This window comes from Sminthopsis crassicaudata, chromosome 2, assembly GCF_048593235.1.
Source record: "Sminthopsis crassicaudata isolate SCR6 chromosome 2, ASM4859323v1, whole genome shotgun sequence".
Lineage (NCBI taxonomy): Eukaryota > Metazoa > Chordata > Mammalia > Dasyuromorphia > Dasyuridae > Sminthopsis > Sminthopsis crassicaudata.
Window position 1 is genome coordinate 410262413 of NC_133618.1, and position 19662 is coordinate 410282074.

Here is a 19662-nt window from a genome sequence, read left to right on the forward strand (position 1 = left end):
TTTTGGATTTTGAGCTTCCCCATCACCATAGAAGCTCTTTGTGGTTTGGTTTTTTTAATGCTTTCTCATTTTCCCAAACACTGTCTTTTGATTTTGGACTTTATGTTAGTTTGGGTTCTGCACACGTTGGTGGGAATAATGTCTGGCCCAGGATTCTGTACTTCTTTGTTCTGCAGCTGCTTTCATAGCTCATTCTGGTGACCTGTAAGTTTTCAGTGCTCTTCAGCTGATGTAATGCAGAGAGAGAGAGAGAGAGATCTATTCGCTGACTTTTTGGTTTGAGGTATGCAGGTTCCTGACCCAGATTTGGGTCTATTGATTTGTGTGTGATTAAGTTTCAGTAGACCACTCTTAATCCACTGGGAGGCTCTGAAGATCTGGAGTGACTGAACTGCTGCCTCCCCAACTCTTGCCTTGGTAATTCCATGGTAGGCTAAGATGCTTCAATAAAGGTACATACTTGGTGCTTCATAACTGCTTATTCACTGAGTGTCTCCCCAGATTGTGAGAATGAAATGAGTAACATATGTAAAGTGCTTCTTTGCAAACCTTAAAGCACTATGCCAGCTATAATGATCCTATGATTTATGTATGTCTGTCCAACAAAAAAGTAGAGAACCCTGTTTTCTGTCTATTATTTCCCACAGCTGAACACAGTCCTTAACTACTACATGAGTCTCCTATTTAGAGTCCTCACTAAGAAATGTGGCTATTCTGGGTTTACTTTGAGAACTCCTTACCTCAGAGTTCAAACTCCTTACCTGAGAATCCTGTCCACTCTTGTAGAGTTCTGGCAGAGCCAGCAGAGTTTCAGCAGAGATGTCTTTATCTAGGATCCCAAACACAAGGGGTGGCAAGGAGGTGAAGAAGAGGTTGAAGAATATCATCTGCCAGTAATCAATCATCGTGGCACCCGAAAAACCACAGAAGAATTGATACCAAAAGAGAAGGTTGACGTAGCACTGTAGGGAGAGATAGTGGGATCTTAGTTACTTTTGAAGTTCATTCAACCCAAGATTTCTAAAGCGTGCTAACTACATGCCATAGAAAGAAATTTTGATATAATATAGAGAAATCATATAAAGAATAGACTACTGCTTTAACCAATTTGGTGTTACATGGTCATGAAAATAAAAAATGATGATATTTATTATGTCTTTGGTGACTAAGGCATTATATATAGTTCCATTTGATCCTCATGAAAAACCTTATGAATCAAGTGGGGCAGATATTATTAGTCTCATTTTACAGATTAATAATGATAATTTACATTTATATAGAGCTTTAGTATATACAAGTACATTATTTAATTTGATCTTCATAAACATCTTGGCTTTATTATTCACTTGTTTTAGTTATGTCTAATGCTTCATTATGCCATTTGGAATTTTCTTGGCAAAAATACTGCAGTGACTTGCATTTCATTCTCCAGTTTATTTTGCAGATGAGTAAACTGAGGCAAACAGTGGTAAGTGACTTGCTGAGGGTCACACAGCTATATGAGTCTTCCTGACTTCAGGCCTGACATGCTATCCATTGCCACCTAAATAGCCACCTTGGTAGATGCTAGTAATTATGATCTCTTACTTTCCACTCTCATTGATAGACAATAAAACTGAGGACTAAAGAGTTTAACAATGAATTACCCAAGTTCACTAAGCTTCTTACTGGAAGAACTCTAAGCCCTGTTTTGAGCATTTGAGGCTGATTTTCAGAATGGAGCCATTCAGAAGTGTGAGGGATAGAAAATCCTATCCAAAAATGACTACTCAGAGATCACTCATAGAAAAGCAGAATTATTTATTAGAATCTCGAGAAGCAGACCCCATCCTGGTCTGTGAGCCAAATTCACAGCAGGAGAGAGCCACTCCCTTGAAAATGTTCACAACTTTTATACATTTCAGACAAAGAACCTCCAAAATCCTACCCTCCATAGGTTGTGATTGGTCATACAAATCTGCACCCCCCCCCCATTTGGTCAGTGGAATGAAACCAACAAGGTGATTTACAGCCTCTTCTTCTTTGGGTGATGGAATGTAGCCTTCACGTGACTGGGGCCTGTAGTCTGGTTTACGTTAGCTAGCAGTCTCTGATCAATATGTGCTTAATTTGTAAGTTCTTCACCATATCTTACTCTACACAGAAAGTTAGTGGCAGAGTCTGGAGAAAAAGTCCTAACTTTCAGGACAACAACTTTTCCAAGATTCCTTTTTCCTTCCTATTCTCTATCTCATAAGATGTTGTTGCTTCTAGGGTTACTACTTTTGGCTAAAAGAATGGCCATGAAACTCTGTCCTCATTCAGGAGATATTTGATTCTTTAAAATTTCTAAACCTAGGTTTGAGAACTTGAACCTGTTGCTGTTTGCTGTCCTGACTCTTTTGCTTCAATCTGCTTGTTACTTTTGATCTAAGAGAGAATTGTTTTCAGCACTAGGTGTTGCATACCAAGCTAGTCTGCCTTCTGATTCAGCTTCCTAGCTATGTTACTTGGAGGGGAATCTTTTTTCAGCTAATTTCCAAGTGTTTCTTGGAAGACAGTGGCTTAAAGATGCTGCGAAGAATCTGATATAGCACCATATATAGATTTTTCAAAGCACTCAATATGCTATTCTTAAGAGTTAGAAGGGAAAAAACCCTCAGTAAATATATTTGATCAGTCTATTTATCTTTCTTTTGAATTCTTTTTTTCTTTATCTTTTTATCTTCCTTTTTATTTCTTTTTCCTTTTATCTTTCTTTTAAATTCTTTTTTTCTTCCATATATGATTTCAGGCTTTAATATACTAGTGAGGTAGGTAGGACTGATGTTGTCATCATGGGAGGTGATAGGCTAGTGAATTAGATTTAAGTGAGGGAGACATGTGCCTCACTTTCCCCTCCAGAGCCATCTGGGCCCCGTGGCAAGTTATAGGTCAGAGTGACTGGCGATGGCTCTGAATGAAATGGGAGACCTTCACCTTTTTAAGTTAAGAGTTTCAACAGATCTCATTTTGACTGAGTCTGTTCCAAAAAGAGAAAGGTAGATAACACATATCCATAGTTGAAGAAGGGACTCATACTTATTAAGCCTAATATGTGTTAGGCACTATGCTGTGTTAATCAAATATTATCTCATTTGATTTTCACAACCATCCTAAGGAAATAGGTGCTGCTGGTTATCCCCATTTTACAGTGGGGGGAAAACTGTGGCAGACAGAGGTTACATGACTTGATCATGGATACAGCTAGTAAAAATCTGAGGCTGAATTTGAACTTGGATCTTTATATCTATCTATCTATCTATAGCTTTGGAGCCAGGAAAACCTGAGTTCAAATCCCACCTTTGAAACATGTTGATTATGTGTGATCCTGGGTAAGTCACTATGCCTTTTGATGTTCTAAGTAATTCTATAAAACCATAATTGCAGAAAAAGTGCTGTATTGTATTAGTAAAAGAAGTTGGAAGTTCTTGGTACTAGTAAAATCACAGGTCCATTTCCTATCTATAGTCTTCCTCCTGTCCCCATATCCCTCTAGGCATTTCGTAGGATTTATTTTCAAGAGAAGAAGAATACTTCATTTACAGATGGAGGAAATTCCATCTGTCTCTAAAGAGTTACACAGCTGCTTTGAAATGGAACTGAGACTTACTTCATAAACTGGACTAAGAGTTAGAAAATCTGGTTTCTAGTTATAGTCCTTTCAGTTACTAGGAACATGAATTGGATAATTCATTTAACATTTTTGAAATGCAGGAAAAGGAAAAATTCCTATTGTGGAAACTCTCTTCAGGGTTGCCTAAAGCACTGAGAGATTAAGTGACTTGCCTTTGTGTCAAAAAGCAGCACTCAAATGGAGGTTGTTTTGTTTTGAAGGTTGACTATCTCTGACACTATGCTGTTTTAGTTCTCTGAAAAATGGGAATAATCGGATCCTCCTATGTTTGAGCTAATAGGGGGACTTAGAAATTATTTTGGCTACTTTACAGATCAAATGACAAATGGTTCAGGACATCAAAGCCTGTATGATTTGGGAAGCTGGGTACTGATCCCAGGATATTGGGAAACTGAATATTGATCCCTCTGATAGCCAACATTAGTGCTGACCATGCTTCAACTGCCTACACAATAAATACCTCTTCTGCCTTCATTGAGTTCCAAAAAACAAATGACTTCATATATATGGAAATACTTTGAAAGCTAAGTGTTATGCAAATATAAGGAATTAGGCAATATTGCATGGTGTCTTTGAGAAGCAGATATTTGAAAAATATATTTGCTCCCTCCAACTTTTTCTGTTTCCACCTTCAATTTTTCTCTCTCTGAACAAAAAGACAGAAGAAAAAATTTTGAACTAATGAAAAGAAAGGTCTATCTGCTTACTTTTATAGACCAGAACAAAGACTAGCTCTTCCCAATTGAGTCTATTCTCCAAGAATTTGAACCAATTCATTTATTTTAAGGGCATCCTCAGTCACTGAAGTCTATTCTGTTGAAGGGAACAACCAAAACTCATCTTACTTATGGAATATAAGCTTCTTAAAGGAAGTGAATGTCATTTTGTTCTGCATATCCCCAATATTTAGTAAGTACATAGCACAGAGTATACATACTAAATGCTTATTGATTGACTGATCTGGAATTGAATAAGTCTATTGAATAAGCTTGACTTGTCTTTATTCCTTTTTAATAAGAGATCAGAACCCATGTTCACACTCTGTAGGAGGGACAGAGATAGGGACAGACAAAACCCCAAAGGATAGGACTTATGATTTCTTTGGTAGAGGGAATTCCCAGATAAGGGACCAGTTGCAGGATGGGACTTTATAACTTAAAGTCTTAAAGAGTTGCCTAGGATTTTGAGGGATGGTGACTTATCCTCTGGTCACATAGCTAGTCAAGTGGGATTTGATTTTGGTCTTCTTGGATTTGAGATGAGTTTGGTATCCATTATGCCACAATGAACATTTCAGACAAAAGCTCCCCTTAAATTCAATGAAGTTAATCATATGATCAACATCTCCTGACCCCTACCTCATTAATGCTTTTTTTTTTTTTCCCAGCATGAGAGAGTGACTGCGTGTTTTGTTTTTTTTTTTTTTCCCCCCAGTTAGGAAGACTTGGATTCAAATCCTTCCTTAGACACTAGCTCTTTGCTGGGCAAATCACTTAACCTCTCTGTGCCTTCATTATCTGTAAAAAAGGAGAGAGTTAGACTCGACAATCCCTAAAATCCTTTCCAGCTTTAAATTTGGGATCCTATATCTTCTATCTCCTAAAAAAGATCTGGACACATTTTCTTGTTGTTTCAATCATGTCCAACTCTTTGTGACCCATTGTGGTCTTCTTGGCAAAAATATTAGAGGTTTTTTTTTTGTTGTTTTTTTTTTTGTTTGTTTGTTTTTTTTTTTGCTATTTCTTTCTCCAACTCATTTTACAGATGAAAAACTAAAACTTTAAGTGATTTACCAAGGGTCACATTGGTACTAAGTGTCTGAAGTTGGATTTGCACTTTGTTTTTCCTGACTTTGGGCCTGGCACTCTATCTATTGAACTGCCTAGCTACCCATATCCTGAGCATGTAGAAGGTACTAAAAATTATTGAAGGATTGCTTGATTTTTGGATATAGACCTTTATGATTCAGTTGAGGAAGAATTAATATATCTTTCAGCTAGATTGCAACACCAGAAGAGTACTTTTTAATTTCATTAAATTTAATTTTTTCACTTTCCTCAGAACATTTCAGGTTCTGTTGTTTCCCCACCTTTTGCAGGGTTTTTCACCTTTTGAGAAATGCTGTAGAACTAATGACGGCACTGCTTCAATTTCTGCCAGTCCTGTTTCCTCTGAGAAACTGCAGCAGCAGTAATTAATTCATTGTTCAAACATCTAAGCAGCCAGGTTTTTAATCCCTGATGAAATGGGTTGCGGATGTGGAAGTCATAGTTCTCCACCCTCTAATTGCAAGGGGGAGATAATGCAGCATCAGTGTCACCCAGTTAGAATACTACATCAGGCTGGAAGTAAATATCACTTAAGCATTGAAAGCATACTCAGCTAGGAAAAGTTTCCTTCCCCCCCATATTAGAAATTTAATGTTGGGAAATCATAGACTTATTCAGAAGAATGACTTTTAAAATATATATTTATATATATAAAATACATACACAGAATTCTAAATAAACAATCTTTCATACTTAAAGTGAATTTCAAGTAAAATGGAGTGACTTGTTTGCACTGACTTGCTGAAATGCAATTACTATCCAGTTTATCCAATTTGCATTATTCTTTTCACTGCTACTCATTTACATATACATTAAACTTTGAGCAGATATGCTTGCTGTATCTGAGTAGTGATGGTGACAGCGGCTGCCAGCGGGACCCAGAAAATGGAGCAAAAGATAAAAATTTGGGTTTCTGAAACGCCACTTGTCTAATATGCCTGTCTTCCATTCCCCTGGTTCTAATCATCCTTTTTTCCTTATGCAAACAGGAATCAGATTATATTTGAAGGCGCTGGGGGATTATTCCAAGGTCCTTGAACTAGATAATGAAAAGCACTAACTCAGGCATTTGTGCCCTCTTTGGCATAGCAATGTTCTGACTCTTACTATTTTTTTCTTTAATCAAGAGCTTCTAACTATAGTCTCAGAATCTCCTAGAAGGCCTTAGTACCACATTGAATCTGTTGCTCTCTAGTGTTGATAACTCATATTTTATTCTGATTTTTTTAGTTTAGAAATATGACAGGCAAACATTTTCCTAGACAAATGGATTCTGTAAAATGATTTTTCATATTTGCATAGAAATTTATATTTTTCAAAATACTTTCATGCACATCATCTTGTTTGGTCCTCTCACTATTTCTTTGTGGGTAACACAAAGGGAATCTCATAATTCTCATTTTGTAGAAGAAATCAAGTCATACAGGTTGTGTTACTTGATCAAGGTCAGTTTGTTCTATACAACTGAGTCAGAGTATTATAGTCCACAGAAAATAAACCAAGAGTCAGCTGGCCAGGGTCTTGGGCCTCTCACCTACTTGATGTATGACCTCTTGGAAATCCTTGGATAGTTCTAAGCCTCAGTGTCCCCCATCTAAGGCTTTTTTTTTCATTCTGAATTCTGGATAAGGAAAGGATCCAGAAATTCTAGACTGGTCAGGACATCTTAGTCTTCTGCTTTCTAGCCTATTGGGCAACTTATCTCATCAAAGATTAAAATTTAGATCTTACTGGTTGTTTCATACCTTATTTTTTTCTCTTTTTCTTTTTGTTTTCTGTTTCAGTCTTTTCTTTTCTTTTTAGGCCCCAAAGCCCAATTCCTCCCAGTTTCTCAGAAAACAAGCAAGAAGAATACTGGCTACACATAATAGTCATAGACAGTTGGGTAATACTGTACAGTTAAGTGATACAGAGGATAAGAGTGCTGGACTTGGTATCAAGAAGAAAAATCTTATGTCAGGCATTTATTAGCTGAATGACTCTTGACAAGTTATTTAAACTCTCTGTCCTTTCCTCATCTTTAAAAAATAGGGAGAATACTAGCACCTAAGTCACAGGGTGTTGTGAGGAACAAATGAGATTTCATGTAAAATGCTTTGCAAACTTGAAAGTGACTAAGTATTACCTATTCATTATCACCTTCCTCTTCATTATCTTCCTTACTGTTATCCCTTGCATAGCATATTGGCCAATTTGATATTGGGTAACTTGAGATTAAGTCCATATTAAAGTTACATGTTCCTTACTGATGTGTGGAATGTTATTAAGTGGGAAACTAGAATAATCATATAAAGTAGAAGAAAAGGAAATGTCCATCTTGAAGGAAATGAGTTTTGCTATTATTAATATTCATTAGTAATGCTCTGGTTGTTTCTATACATAAAGTAGCTCAAGGAAACTTTATTTTCCTAGGCCTCAGCTTCTTCATATATATAAAATGAAGGGGCTGGAAGAAATATTAGAAAAATTCTCCTGAAACTCTATTTGATAATTATCTGTCAAATAAAGGAGAATTGTGGCTCAGAGGTAACTTGTCTTTCCTGAATTCCATGACAGTCAATTGGTGAAGAGGAGGAAAAAAACACCAAATTAAGCATATTCAAAGTCACATTTATCTCTCTTTCATCCTGTTATACACATTTTTGATACCTTTTCAGCAGCTCTTAGTGTCACACATTATCCTAGACCTGTAAGGCACCGCTCCTTGGTGACTCACCTGCTAAACTCCAGTTTTGCTAGATCTTTGCTAGTCCTTATCAACATATCAAAACTTACCTGCCCTTTGTTTCATCTTTATACCCTTATTCTTTATAAATGTGATAACAGGGCACCAATTGGTTAATAATTTATCTCTGCCAGGTGATATATTTGTATTTTACTAAGGGCATTCAGTGCTTTAAACCAAAGGATGAATTCAATTAGCAAAAATCTCAGGTACTAGAAGGTTGCAGAGGGGCATACTGATGTGGGCAGATCTTTGATTTCTCCATTAGTCACAGTGAACAGACTGGCTGCTGACCTATTATTAGAATAATTTTTTTTGTGGCCCACAGCAAAGGCTTGATGGGCAGGGGCAGGCCTAAGGGGAGAACTTACCACATTTTTGTAGAAGTAATAAATAACCATCCTTGCCAAACGTGAGTAGCACCAGTGGCCATGCACGAGCAATAGCTTCTTGAGGTGTTTGAATCGACTGATGGCAAAATCACTGGACATTACAGCCTTAAAAGTGAGAATTGAAAAGTTCATTAATATTTTACTGCTTTACCTATCCTGCCCCCAGAATCCCAATCCCAAATAAACTGCCCAAGAAAAACAAATCTCACTCCTGTATCCTTAATGGGCTGGAGCAGAATGGATCATCACCATTACATGACAATTGGACTAATTTGTACTGGAATCTCTTTTGTTTGCACATACAAATCACTACCCACTTCATTTCTGGTGAGATGAAAAACCAAATCACCTATTATAGTTGGGATGAATATCTTTTCATTTCTGTGAGTTCTGTTTCATCATAACTTCCAAAGGATGGATTTTAATTTAAAAAGTTTAATTTGTGATTCCAGGTATTATCTTGAAAAAAGAATTGTGACTGATACAGATTTTCTTTTTCTTTTTTCTTTTTCTGAGGCTGGGGTTAAGTGACTTGCCCAGGGTCACACAGCTAGGAAGTGTTAAGTGTCTGAGACCAGATTTGAACTGAGGTCCTCCTGAATTTAGGGCTGGTGCTCTATCCACTGCACCACCTAGCTGCCCCCTGATATAGATTTTCAAATGTATTGACAGAGCATAGCTCATGTAGTTTGCTTTTTATTTTTTGAATGGGTTGCATGGAAAACTTGGAACATGGATAGAAGTTAGTTATAGAGATATAGGATTAGGCCAAGTGAAATTGATAGTTCACTATTAGTGTATACTTAAATTTGGAATGAAGGCTTTTGTAATGCAACACACATACTGATTGTACAGTCAATTCCCTAAATACCTGGCTTTAGACTTGGTCAGGCATTGGGTAGGAAATGTAGAGGACAACTTGTGGGTGGTAATGAATTGGGCTATATCTTTCTTTGAAAGCAAATTGCCTATAAACTTTAAGTAGTTGCCTATATCTAACATGTGGAAAGAGTAAAATAAAAAAGGAGAATGACAGCACTACCTGCATGCCTTCTTGTCCAGATATCCCGATTCCAACATCAGCAGCTTGAATCATGCTCACATCATTTGCACCATCACCTGAGAACAGATGGAGAATGACTGATGAAGAGTGATTAAAAAATGAGACTTCTCTGGTTTTTTGTTTATTTTAGATCTGAAGTCTCAAAAGACAGGCTTTCAGATGCCTCTGATTGCAAACAGAATCAGAGGGACTATGAGGGAATTAGAAATCATTCCTTCAGTGTTATCTTTTTGTCTCCATTGCCTAGCATAGTGCATGGCACATAGTAAATGCCTAATCAATACTTGTGTAATTATATCAGTGAGGAATAAGAGGCCCAAAATCACATAGCTAGACTAAAGCAGAGTTTGGACTAGAATTATGGGCCAATAACTCCTGATGCAGAGTTCTTTCTAGTCACTATACTTTCCTCTCATAGTTGAATCCTTTTGACATGGTACTAAATAAAACTTTACAGGAAGTCACTGTAATATTGGTCTCTATGGCCTTTTAAAATTTTTACTTTTCAGCTTTTCTCAACTTTTCAGTTCACTCACTTTTCCCCCCCAGGTATGAAACACATGTCTAGATCTGTTCTTGTTTAGTTGTTTTGCAGGCACATCCAACTTTTTTTACCCCATTTGAAGTTTTCTTGGCAAAGTTACTGGAGTGTTTTGCTATTTCATTCTCCAGTTCATTTTGTAGATGAGGAAACCTAGACAATCAGAGTGAAGTGATCAGAGTAAAGTGATTTACCCCAGAGTAAGTATCTCAGGACAGATCTGAACTCATGCCTGTAAGTCTTTCTGATTTGACTTGGCATACAATTGGTGCCTCCTTTAAAGCCTTCTATGATCTCGTAAGTAAATATGATCTATATTTCATATTTCCTGTCACACTTTGTCTTCCCTTGCTCTCATTCCATTCTATACTGTATCATGTTATTTTACATTGTCCTTTTCAACTAAATTGTAAGTTCTTCCAAGGCAGGGATTTTATTGTGATCAAACCTAAGAGCCTACATTTTAGAGGAACATTGATAAACCAGAAGTTAATGAATTGCACTACATTTAAAGGAGCCCAAGATGGTGAAGAGTCAGGAGACAATGCTTTATAGCAGAAGGAACTGAGCATGTTTAGCTTGGGGAAGAGAATCAACAGGAACACAATAGCTATGCTCATCTAACAGGCAGTCATCTTGAAGAGAAATTAGGTTTGTTTTTCTTGGTTCAAGGGAGAACAAGAAATGGTGGGATGCTGATCCAGAGAAGTAGTCCTTTGGTGCATGTGTATAGAGGATATTTGACTTGCCTTCACTGGAGGTATTCAAGTAGAATATGAGTAACTACTTGTTGAGAATTTGTACTTGCACAGAATTTTAGCATTCAAAGGAACCTTAAAGAACAATCAGTCCAAATTCCTTATATTATAGATAACTCAATAAGAATTAATTATAAGTACCTACTATATATCAGATAAAGAGACTGAGACTATTAAAAATGAGTCATACTACACAACTTTGAATTCCCTTCTATTGAGAATTTGTCATTATGTGATTGTATACCAAGTACCTAGTAAAGTGTTTGGAATATAATTGTCACAATAAATATTTGTGAATTGAACCTTAGAAAATAGGACTGAATGAAAAAAAATTTTTTTTAAACATTCAGAGGTAAGTGACTTACCCAGAATCACACTTAGTGTCTGAAATTACAGATTGTTTTAATGAACTTAAATGAGTAAAACAAATTTACAAAGGTGCTTTAGGGTATCTAGCATTAATGTCTTTGTTTTCTGTAACATGGGACTTTCTTCTGCTTAGTGAAAGGGGTCTTTCAATGGGATAAGAGACAGATGAACCATTACATTGTTTCCCTGAAGCTCCCTTATTTCCCCAAAGCCTGATTCTGAATTCACTTTTAGCAGTTTATCTCTGAGTCTGCATTGCTTCCACTTTATTTATTTATTTTTTACAGCTGCTTCTCAGTAATAAGCTGCAATTAAATTAATATTATTCACCACAGAGAATGCTGAACTTGAGGAGAGAAAAATTTTTCCCATAATTGTTTTGAAACAAATTTATTGATCTCAAAAAATAGCATGTCATCTGTGGCTGCCTTTATTCTTCCCATAATTAGTTTTTTTTTTTTTTTTTTTACATAACGTGGAAATGAATAATTTAAATCTTCCCTATGGCATAACTGTCTTAGCCTTTAACCTCTTCCATTAACAAGCTTAGGAAAGTGGAGGTGAGGCAATCATACTGTTTCTCTCCTGAGCTGGCTTTGTTTCTGTTGCTATGGGATAACAGTACATCTCTCTGACCCTAAAGAATGAGCTCTGTAATATTTTTATGGTGAGTGGGTGATTGAAACTCTGTGGAGGAGAACTCTGGATCCAAATGGGCTGTTCTCACCCAAAGTATTTACTCTCTTGTAAGTTCTCTGCAGCTTAATATTGCCTTATGCTGAATGCTTTGACAAGATGTAATTAATAAAAGGGATATCATGTAAAGTGTATTGAAATTTTCCCTGGATTTCATGCTCCAAAATTGCAGATGAGGATCAGAGACAGAGAAGGCAAAAGGTAATGACTTTATCTGTAAAGACATTGCAGTTCTCTTACTGAGATCACAGCTTAAGTTGTCAGCTCTTTGAGAGCAGGAGCTATCTTTTGACTTTCTTGGAATGCCTGGTGCTTAGCACAGTGCCAGGCATAGTAGGTGATCAATAAATATTTATTTACTGACAGACAGGACCTTTAAGAGCAGTAAGTTCTATCTTCATTTTACAGCTAAGCAAACTACATCCAAGAGTCTTACACAATTGTAATAAACAGTGGCGGAATTTGAACTGGGAGCTTCTGACACTAATGCCAGATTTCCCTTGTGTTCCAATACATTAATTAGGATCAGAGGATACTTTCTAGCCTAGGATTACTTATACTCAGTGGGAAATCAAATGGAATAAAACAACATATATTTAAGTATTTGTTTTTTGCATAAGTCACTAAACCAGAGGGAAGAGCCTGCTGGAGGATCAGACTCCCTTTTGTGCCTCCATTATTGATGGTCTCTCTCTGCTTTACCTTCACTACTACATTCTTGATCTTTGTCTGTTTTAACCCTGAAACTTGGTTACTTCGTTTTAATTTACTAATTAATTTACTAGCTTCTTAGAACATCAACTTTTTAAAAATGAAAAATAAACCACAGACTTCTTGGCACCAAGTGACAAGCCATGACTTGTTTCTGATCTCTGGTCCTATTATGATTACCTTTATCCTTGTTGCTCTTCAGTAATTTTGATTGTTTTTCACTTTGTGAATCCTACTTTGTGAGTTTTCTTGGCAAACATACTGGAATGATTTAGCATTTCCTTCCCCATTATACAGATAAAGAAACTGAGGCAAACAAGGTAAAGTGACTTGCCCAGTGTCACACAGCTAGTAAGTGTCTGAGGCTAGATTTGAACTCATGAACATAAACCTTCCTGATTCCAGTCCCAGTGCACTAGCCATTGCACCATCTAGCTGCCCATTGACTCTATTCTACTGATCCCAAAACATCTGCCATGTTTCTTTCTGGTCCTGACCCCTGCCTGGCCAGCTGGATCTCATCCTTCACATTCCTTCATATGGGAATTACCTATGGATAGAGTCATCACTTTCAACTTGTCCCGCACCAGCTTGACAACCATGCTCTTCTGGAGTGGAGTAGATCGACAGCATAAGATTGCATGGCAATATTTGGTCAACTCCAGAAACTTCTTCTCCAGATTCCCTTGGAAAATGATATTTAAAGTCTTTCCATCAATCACTAGCCCAATGTTTGGACCTGCAGCTTCTATGGTGGAAGATGGTGCCTGAGGAGGAAGATGGATGCCCAAAAACTTATGTTCTGCTTTTCTTGTGTCATAGCATCTCTTCACTTCTTCTAAAGCACAATCAAGGATGGATTCACAGGTTTCCTAGAAAAAGAATCATAAGAGAACATAGTTCAAGATTTTGAAGTCTTATCACCTTTATTCCTCACTGTAGCATTTGAAATAGCATCTAGAATGTTTCAGTGGAACCAAAATCCCATGCTGCAGTAGAACTCAGGAGAGCATGACTAAAGCAGGAACTAGCTATTTAAGATGAAGATTAATCCTGGGATAAAACAAGCCAGAAATAGTAGCAATAACAGCAATAATAAATTTTACCACCTCATAATAAATGCATGCTCTCTTTATGACACTAAAGAGGATACATTATTATCTATTTTGCTGCTGAACCCTAAGACCATGGGTCCTTACCATCACATCTGCAGTTGTTGAAATGTATAGATGTCTCTCCTATTAGAATGTAGATTCTAAAAGAGCAGGGACTTTTCTATTTGCATCCCCAATACTTAGCATAGCCTAAAATGTAGTGAGTACTTGATAAATGCCTTCCTCTGTTTTTCCTCTCTTCTTTCCTTCCTTCCTCCCTTCTTGCCTTTATTTCATTCATTCTATTTGTGTAGGGCTTTTCAATGTGCTGCCAAATCCACATTTGATTCTTATAACAACCCTGTGATATAGGTAGGATAGGTATTAGTGTCTACAACACTTGAAAGGAAACAGAGGCCAAGAATTCTTTAAGTAATTTGGCCAAACTCACAGTATGAGTGTGTCATAGAGTGGTAATTAGAAGTCAGGTCAGCTAGCTCTCAGTTTAGTATCATATCAAACCTTTGTATCATACAATAATGTTATTTATATAGAACTTCAAAGTTTGCAATACACTTTATATGAATGATGTCATTGGCTTTTCATAACAATTTTGTGAATTAGTCACTAGAGGTATCATTAACCCCCTTTTGCAGATTATGGAGTTAAAGAAAATATCAAAGAAAAATTAAGCAGCTTGTCCATGGTCACACACAGCTGGTAAGATTTAAGTCCAGCACTCTAGCCCCAGTATCAGATTGCTAAATCTTTTCCATTGGTCTGTCCTGAATATCTGCACTGAGAAACTACTGATACACCGAGAAATACTTCATCATCTTGCAGTCATTTTAGTTAGGTCTGGGAATGATCTGAATGTGAAAAAATACAAATAGTCCAAAAGGAGAGGTGAGAAAAAAATTTCTTTATGTTGGATGCTAAAATTAGAAGGTTTAGCTGATTATAAATGTGACTTTTCTTTTTTAACAAAGCAATTGGGATTGACTGACTTGCCCAGGATCACCCAACTAGTAAATGTCACATGCCTGAGGTTGAATTTGAACTCAGATCTTCTTGACTATCAGGCTGATGCTCTATCTACTCTGTCACCTCGCTGTTCCCTTCTTCAGGGAAATAAAGTCTAGATAAATTAAAGTTTCAGATAGCTTATTTTGTCCCTTGTTTAATTTATATTATAAATTACATATTTATTTTATGATAATTAAATCCCATATTATGTGTATCTGGAGGCTCACAATTCTGCAAGGTATCATAATTTGAGCCCATCCTGAGAAGTATATGATAAAATGCTTTCTTTAGTGCCTCATGAACCCATGATTCCCCATGAAATCTGTTGATTGAATTGTTTTCCATTGAACAAATTTTAATAGGAATGGGTCTCCTGTTACCACAGAATATTAGATTTCAAAGGGTACTTAGAAATCTTCTGATCCAACCTCTCATTTTATAAAAGGAAGATATTGAAAGCTAGAGAAAGAAAGTAGCTTTTTCAAGTTTACACAGGGGGTCAGTATGATATTTTTTATATGTTTCTAGACCTGGTATTTTCATTGGTGTGGAGATATAGTCCATGGATGCAGAGTAGCAGCTTACAATTCACTTGTAAATTATAGTTTTAGAGATTTGACTAGGGTACTGAGAGGTTATACAATCCACTATTTGTTAGATTGGAATCTAGGATTTGCTAATTCCAACTTTGGCCCTTAATCCAGTATATCTCTCTGTTTATAGATGTACAGGTAATATACCTTACAGTTGTTGATTTGATTCAAAACACTTTAAAGGAAGGAATGGTGCCTTTTAATTTTTCAGTTATTTCCCTACAAGAGCAAAGAGAGGTACCCACATGTTATGGTTGCTCAATATTATTAAAATAACTTATCAGCATGACCCAGAAATTTCAGCATTTTTTTCAGTCTCACTGTCAATATTTTGGAATACAAATGATTCAATTCTCATCTGTCATTTTTGTTGTCGCCCCATGCAAGGCATGTGTGTGGGCTGCACTAGTGTTTAATGAATCATGGGTAGGAGTCATTTGAAACCCTCTCAATTTTCTGATACTCAATGGCTCACCAGAAGAGTTAATAGCATCATCCTTGACCATTACTCCTCCAAGCTCATTGTGAGCCTTAGAGACAAAACAGGAGTCTAGTATAAGTCCTTATCTCTTTTGGATAACCCAAAGGAACCTATATTTATTTTGATTATTTTTTCTGTTTACTTTTATACATTTACATTATTTCTTCTAATTGAATAGAAACTTCACTGGTCTGTGCTGTTTCTCACACATAATATGTCCTGACCATGCATTTGTAGTAGCTTTCTCTTATTTTTCTGACTTGGGTCTGATGTCTATTTTCTCTGAATTTCTTCTGTTGTGTCTCACTTTGTCTCACTTTTTTTTAGAGTGGTTGGCCATTTTCTTCCCCACTCATTTACAGATGAGGAAACTGAGGCAACCAGAGTTAATTGACTTGCCCAGATTAAGTCGCTGAGGCTGGATTTGAACTCAAGGAGAGGAGTCTTACTGACTCCTGGACTGGCACTCGATCTACTGTAGCGCTCCTGAGAGGCAGATTTCCTTCACAGCTCAGCTTAAATGCTATCATCAGGCTTTTCCCCTTTTCACTGGCGTTTAGACATTTCCTTGTAGCATTACCTTCCAATTACTATCTATTATATATCTTATTTATACACAACTATTTGAATGTCAGCTCTTTGATTAGACTGTGAGTTCCTTGAGATAAAGGACTGTGTTTTTTTTTTTCCACTTTTTTTTTGTCTCCTTTCTTTGCTTAGCACAGTACCTGGAACACAGGAAGTGATTAATAAGTGCTTGGTGAAGAACTAATTCAGATTCAGGTTTTCAGCTTCCAGGATCACTGTTGTCATATATAATAATAATAAATTATTTATCTCTGTTTCTTTTAGTGTCAAGTACAGTGCTTTCCTTCACAAATACTCATTGAATGAATAATAAATGTAGTCAGGAAAATCTGAGTTTGAATACTGCCTCAAATACTTACTATGTGACTATGGGTAAATCACTAGCCTTTCTTGGTCTCAGTTTTCCCATCTGTAAAATGGGTACATCAATAACATCACTTACTTCACAGAGTTATTATGAGGATCAACCAAGATACTACATGTAGAACAAATCTTAAAGCACTACATACTTTTAAGATATAATTATTACTGTTGTTATTACTATTATTATTTCTCAGAGGACAGGAGCAACCTTGGAAACTACTACATGATTTCAAAAGATTATCTATGATTGATTTGAATGTAGATAGGCATGATGACAAATTACCTGTGAGAAAGACTAATCAGGATTCCTCATTTACTGGGAAAATATCTTTGGTTTACAGATCTGACACTAGCTCTCCTCACCATTTCTTTTCTTCTTCTTCTTTTTTTTTTTTTTTTGTAAGGTTGACTCATACTTTTAAAGATGTTCTCTTCCTCCTCCAGGTATCACCTGGAGGGAAATTATCATTGCAAATGAAATTTCCATTTCAAGCAGAGAAGGCAAACATCAACACTATTATAGGATGAAGTACTTAAGCAAGCTGCAAATTACTTTCTTTCATAAGCATAATATTAAAATCAAAGATTTTCTGAGATTATTTTCATTTTTAAACTTCATTGTGGTTTAATCTAATCACATACTAATGTATGCATCTGATGGGAATACAAATGACTATTCCATGAGTGTACAGGGAAGGGGTTTAGACCTTTTTCTTATGGAAAATTATCTGTGCTTGCTTGTAATTCAGCAGTTTGTTGGTAGAATGAAAACCAAACAGAACCTCTCCATGATCTAGCACATGGCCTAATCATGAAGTGGTCCTTTTTTATTCCTAGTACCCAGCACTAAACCTTTTAATTTTTTTATTTTTTACTATTATTATTTTTGCCTTTGGGTATTTTCTTATAGTGTCATAGAGGTAATTGGCATCTGTCCAATTCAGTTTCCTTGTTTTACAGATTTCTGAGGAAAGCAGAGTCCCAAGAAGTTAAATAAATTGCTTGAAGTCACACAAACAGAAAAAAAAATAGAGCTCATGGTCAAACCCAGGTCCTTTGACTTTCAATTCAAAGCTTTTCTACTCTATTATTTTCCAGGTGCCAATGTCTTCTTGCTGTAGCCTGATCACCCAAGACCAGTATTTTTTATCAGCATTTTATCTCATTTTATTTTCCCCCTTCCAACAAAACTTATGTGTTCTGGATTCCAGTTTCCTAAGTCCTCTTTCTCCTGGGACTAATTTTAGAAGTTAATCTGAGCTGAGTTAATGGGAAATAAACAATTGAATGTTTTCCTCCTGATACAGTTTAGTATGTGTGCTGCTAAAGCAAATTATCTATCATCTTTTTATCTATCTATCTATCTATCTATCTATCTATCTATCTATCTATCTATTTATCTATCTGTCTGTCTGTCTGTCTGTCTATCTTTATATTTTAACAAGGGTCTTAAGTGCTTTAGTGCATGGTTTTTAGTAACTTGGGCATTTCAGGATCAAAGAGAAAGGATGTTGGAGAACGTATGATGGAAAGATCATTAAGTGAGGGATTCAGGAATTATACTCAGATCTATAGTAGACATGTTAATGACTTTGAGAAGGTCATTTCATATTTCTAGCTGTAATGACTCCATCTACAAAACAGTAGGTCTTGAACTCAATGTTCTCTTCTAAGGCTCTTCTAGTTCTTTTCATCTTTGACATTCTTTATTCCAAGGCCCCTTCTGACCTTGATATTCTGACCTTTAAGGCCCTTTCAAGTTCTGACATTCTATGTTTTAAAGACTTTTTCACTTAAAAAAAATCTCTTCTAAGATATTGGAAATGTTTTTGTTTCTCAAATCCCATCAGACTACCTACTCTCCTTTTTCCTAAGGTGGACTTTGGACTTGGAAGCCAGGTTCCTGTATGAACACACCTGACTTTCTGTATTAATGGTATAAACAGTGTCTGTCTGGTCCAAGAGTTTACAAGAATGTGCAATATTGACAGCTGTTTCCTGCTTGTCTCCTGTCAAGACCCAGATTCGGATTCCTGCTTCTCTCAATGCAGAAATGGTATCTGGCACACCCTCCTGCAGTCGATCTTCAATCCCAGTTGCTCCTGGGGAAGAAAAGAGACAAGTTGGGTCATCTATTGGGGAAGAAAGCCCAGGGATTTAATTCTTTAGGCATAATTATCCTGTTGAAATCCTGTTGGCCCTCTCAAATTGAAGACCTAAAGCAGAACTGCTGCTGCATTTAGGCTGTGGATAATGTGGCTGAAAGGAGGATACTAATTAGGCTGGGAAATTCCTTATTTTTTTGGTATTATTGTAAGCTCAGCTTCAATCCTTAGTGAATATACAACAGAATACTGAACAGTGGCTAAATGATTCAACAATCAAATAAAATCTGTATTTAAATTGAGGCTTTTTTTTTTTTTTAGACCAAAGACTTGGCTACTAATTTTATTCATTGCCCAGGCAGAGTATTTTAATTTTTTAATAATCCAAAATGACAACTCATTGGCAAAGGAGTGATGCTAGGAGCATGCTGAACGGATAATTTCCTATTGCAGGATCTTTCATGAATGCAATAATAGCATAAGAATGCAGTTTTAGAGGTAGCTATTTAATAGAGAGAGAGTCTCTCAGTGACAAGTAGAAATCTCTTCTTAACCTCAGTTGTCTTCCAGCTACTTTGAGGGAGGAAAAAATTATTTCTTTGAGGAAATGTGTGTACTTTGGATAGCCAGTCCAAATGCAGAAGTAAACAACCATGTGAAAAATCATGGTCCC

General features: G+C 36.4%; 1 protein-coding gene and 1 long non-coding RNA gene across 13 annotated transcripts in view; one reads left to right on the plus strand and one right to left on the minus strand.

The window, feature by feature from the left end:
* The window catches only part of LOC141556965 (uncharacterized), a 106555-nt gene that overhangs the window by 41900 nt on the left and 44993 nt on the right, over nt 1–19662 (plus strand). The window lies entirely within an intron of this gene.
* ATP10B (ATPase phospholipid transporting 10B (putative)) overlaps nt 1–19662 on the minus strand; it is a 296022-nt gene that overhangs the window by 16086 nt on the left and 260274 nt on the right. For all 12 annotated transcript variants that reach the window (XM_074291992.1, XM_074291982.1, XM_074291989.1 and 9 more), the window contains 5 exons: nt 18802–18986; nt 13290–13611; nt 9644–9720; nt 8581–8706; nt 762–962 (listed from right to left, as the gene is read on the minus strand). In XM_074291992.1, coding sequence (XP_074148093.1) covers nt 762–962; nt 8581–8706; nt 9644–9720; nt 13290–13611; nt 18802–18986 — 911 coding nt within the window. The remainder of the gene's footprint in view (nt 1–761; nt 963–8580; nt 8707–9643; nt 9721–13289; nt 13612–18801; nt 18987–19662) is intronic.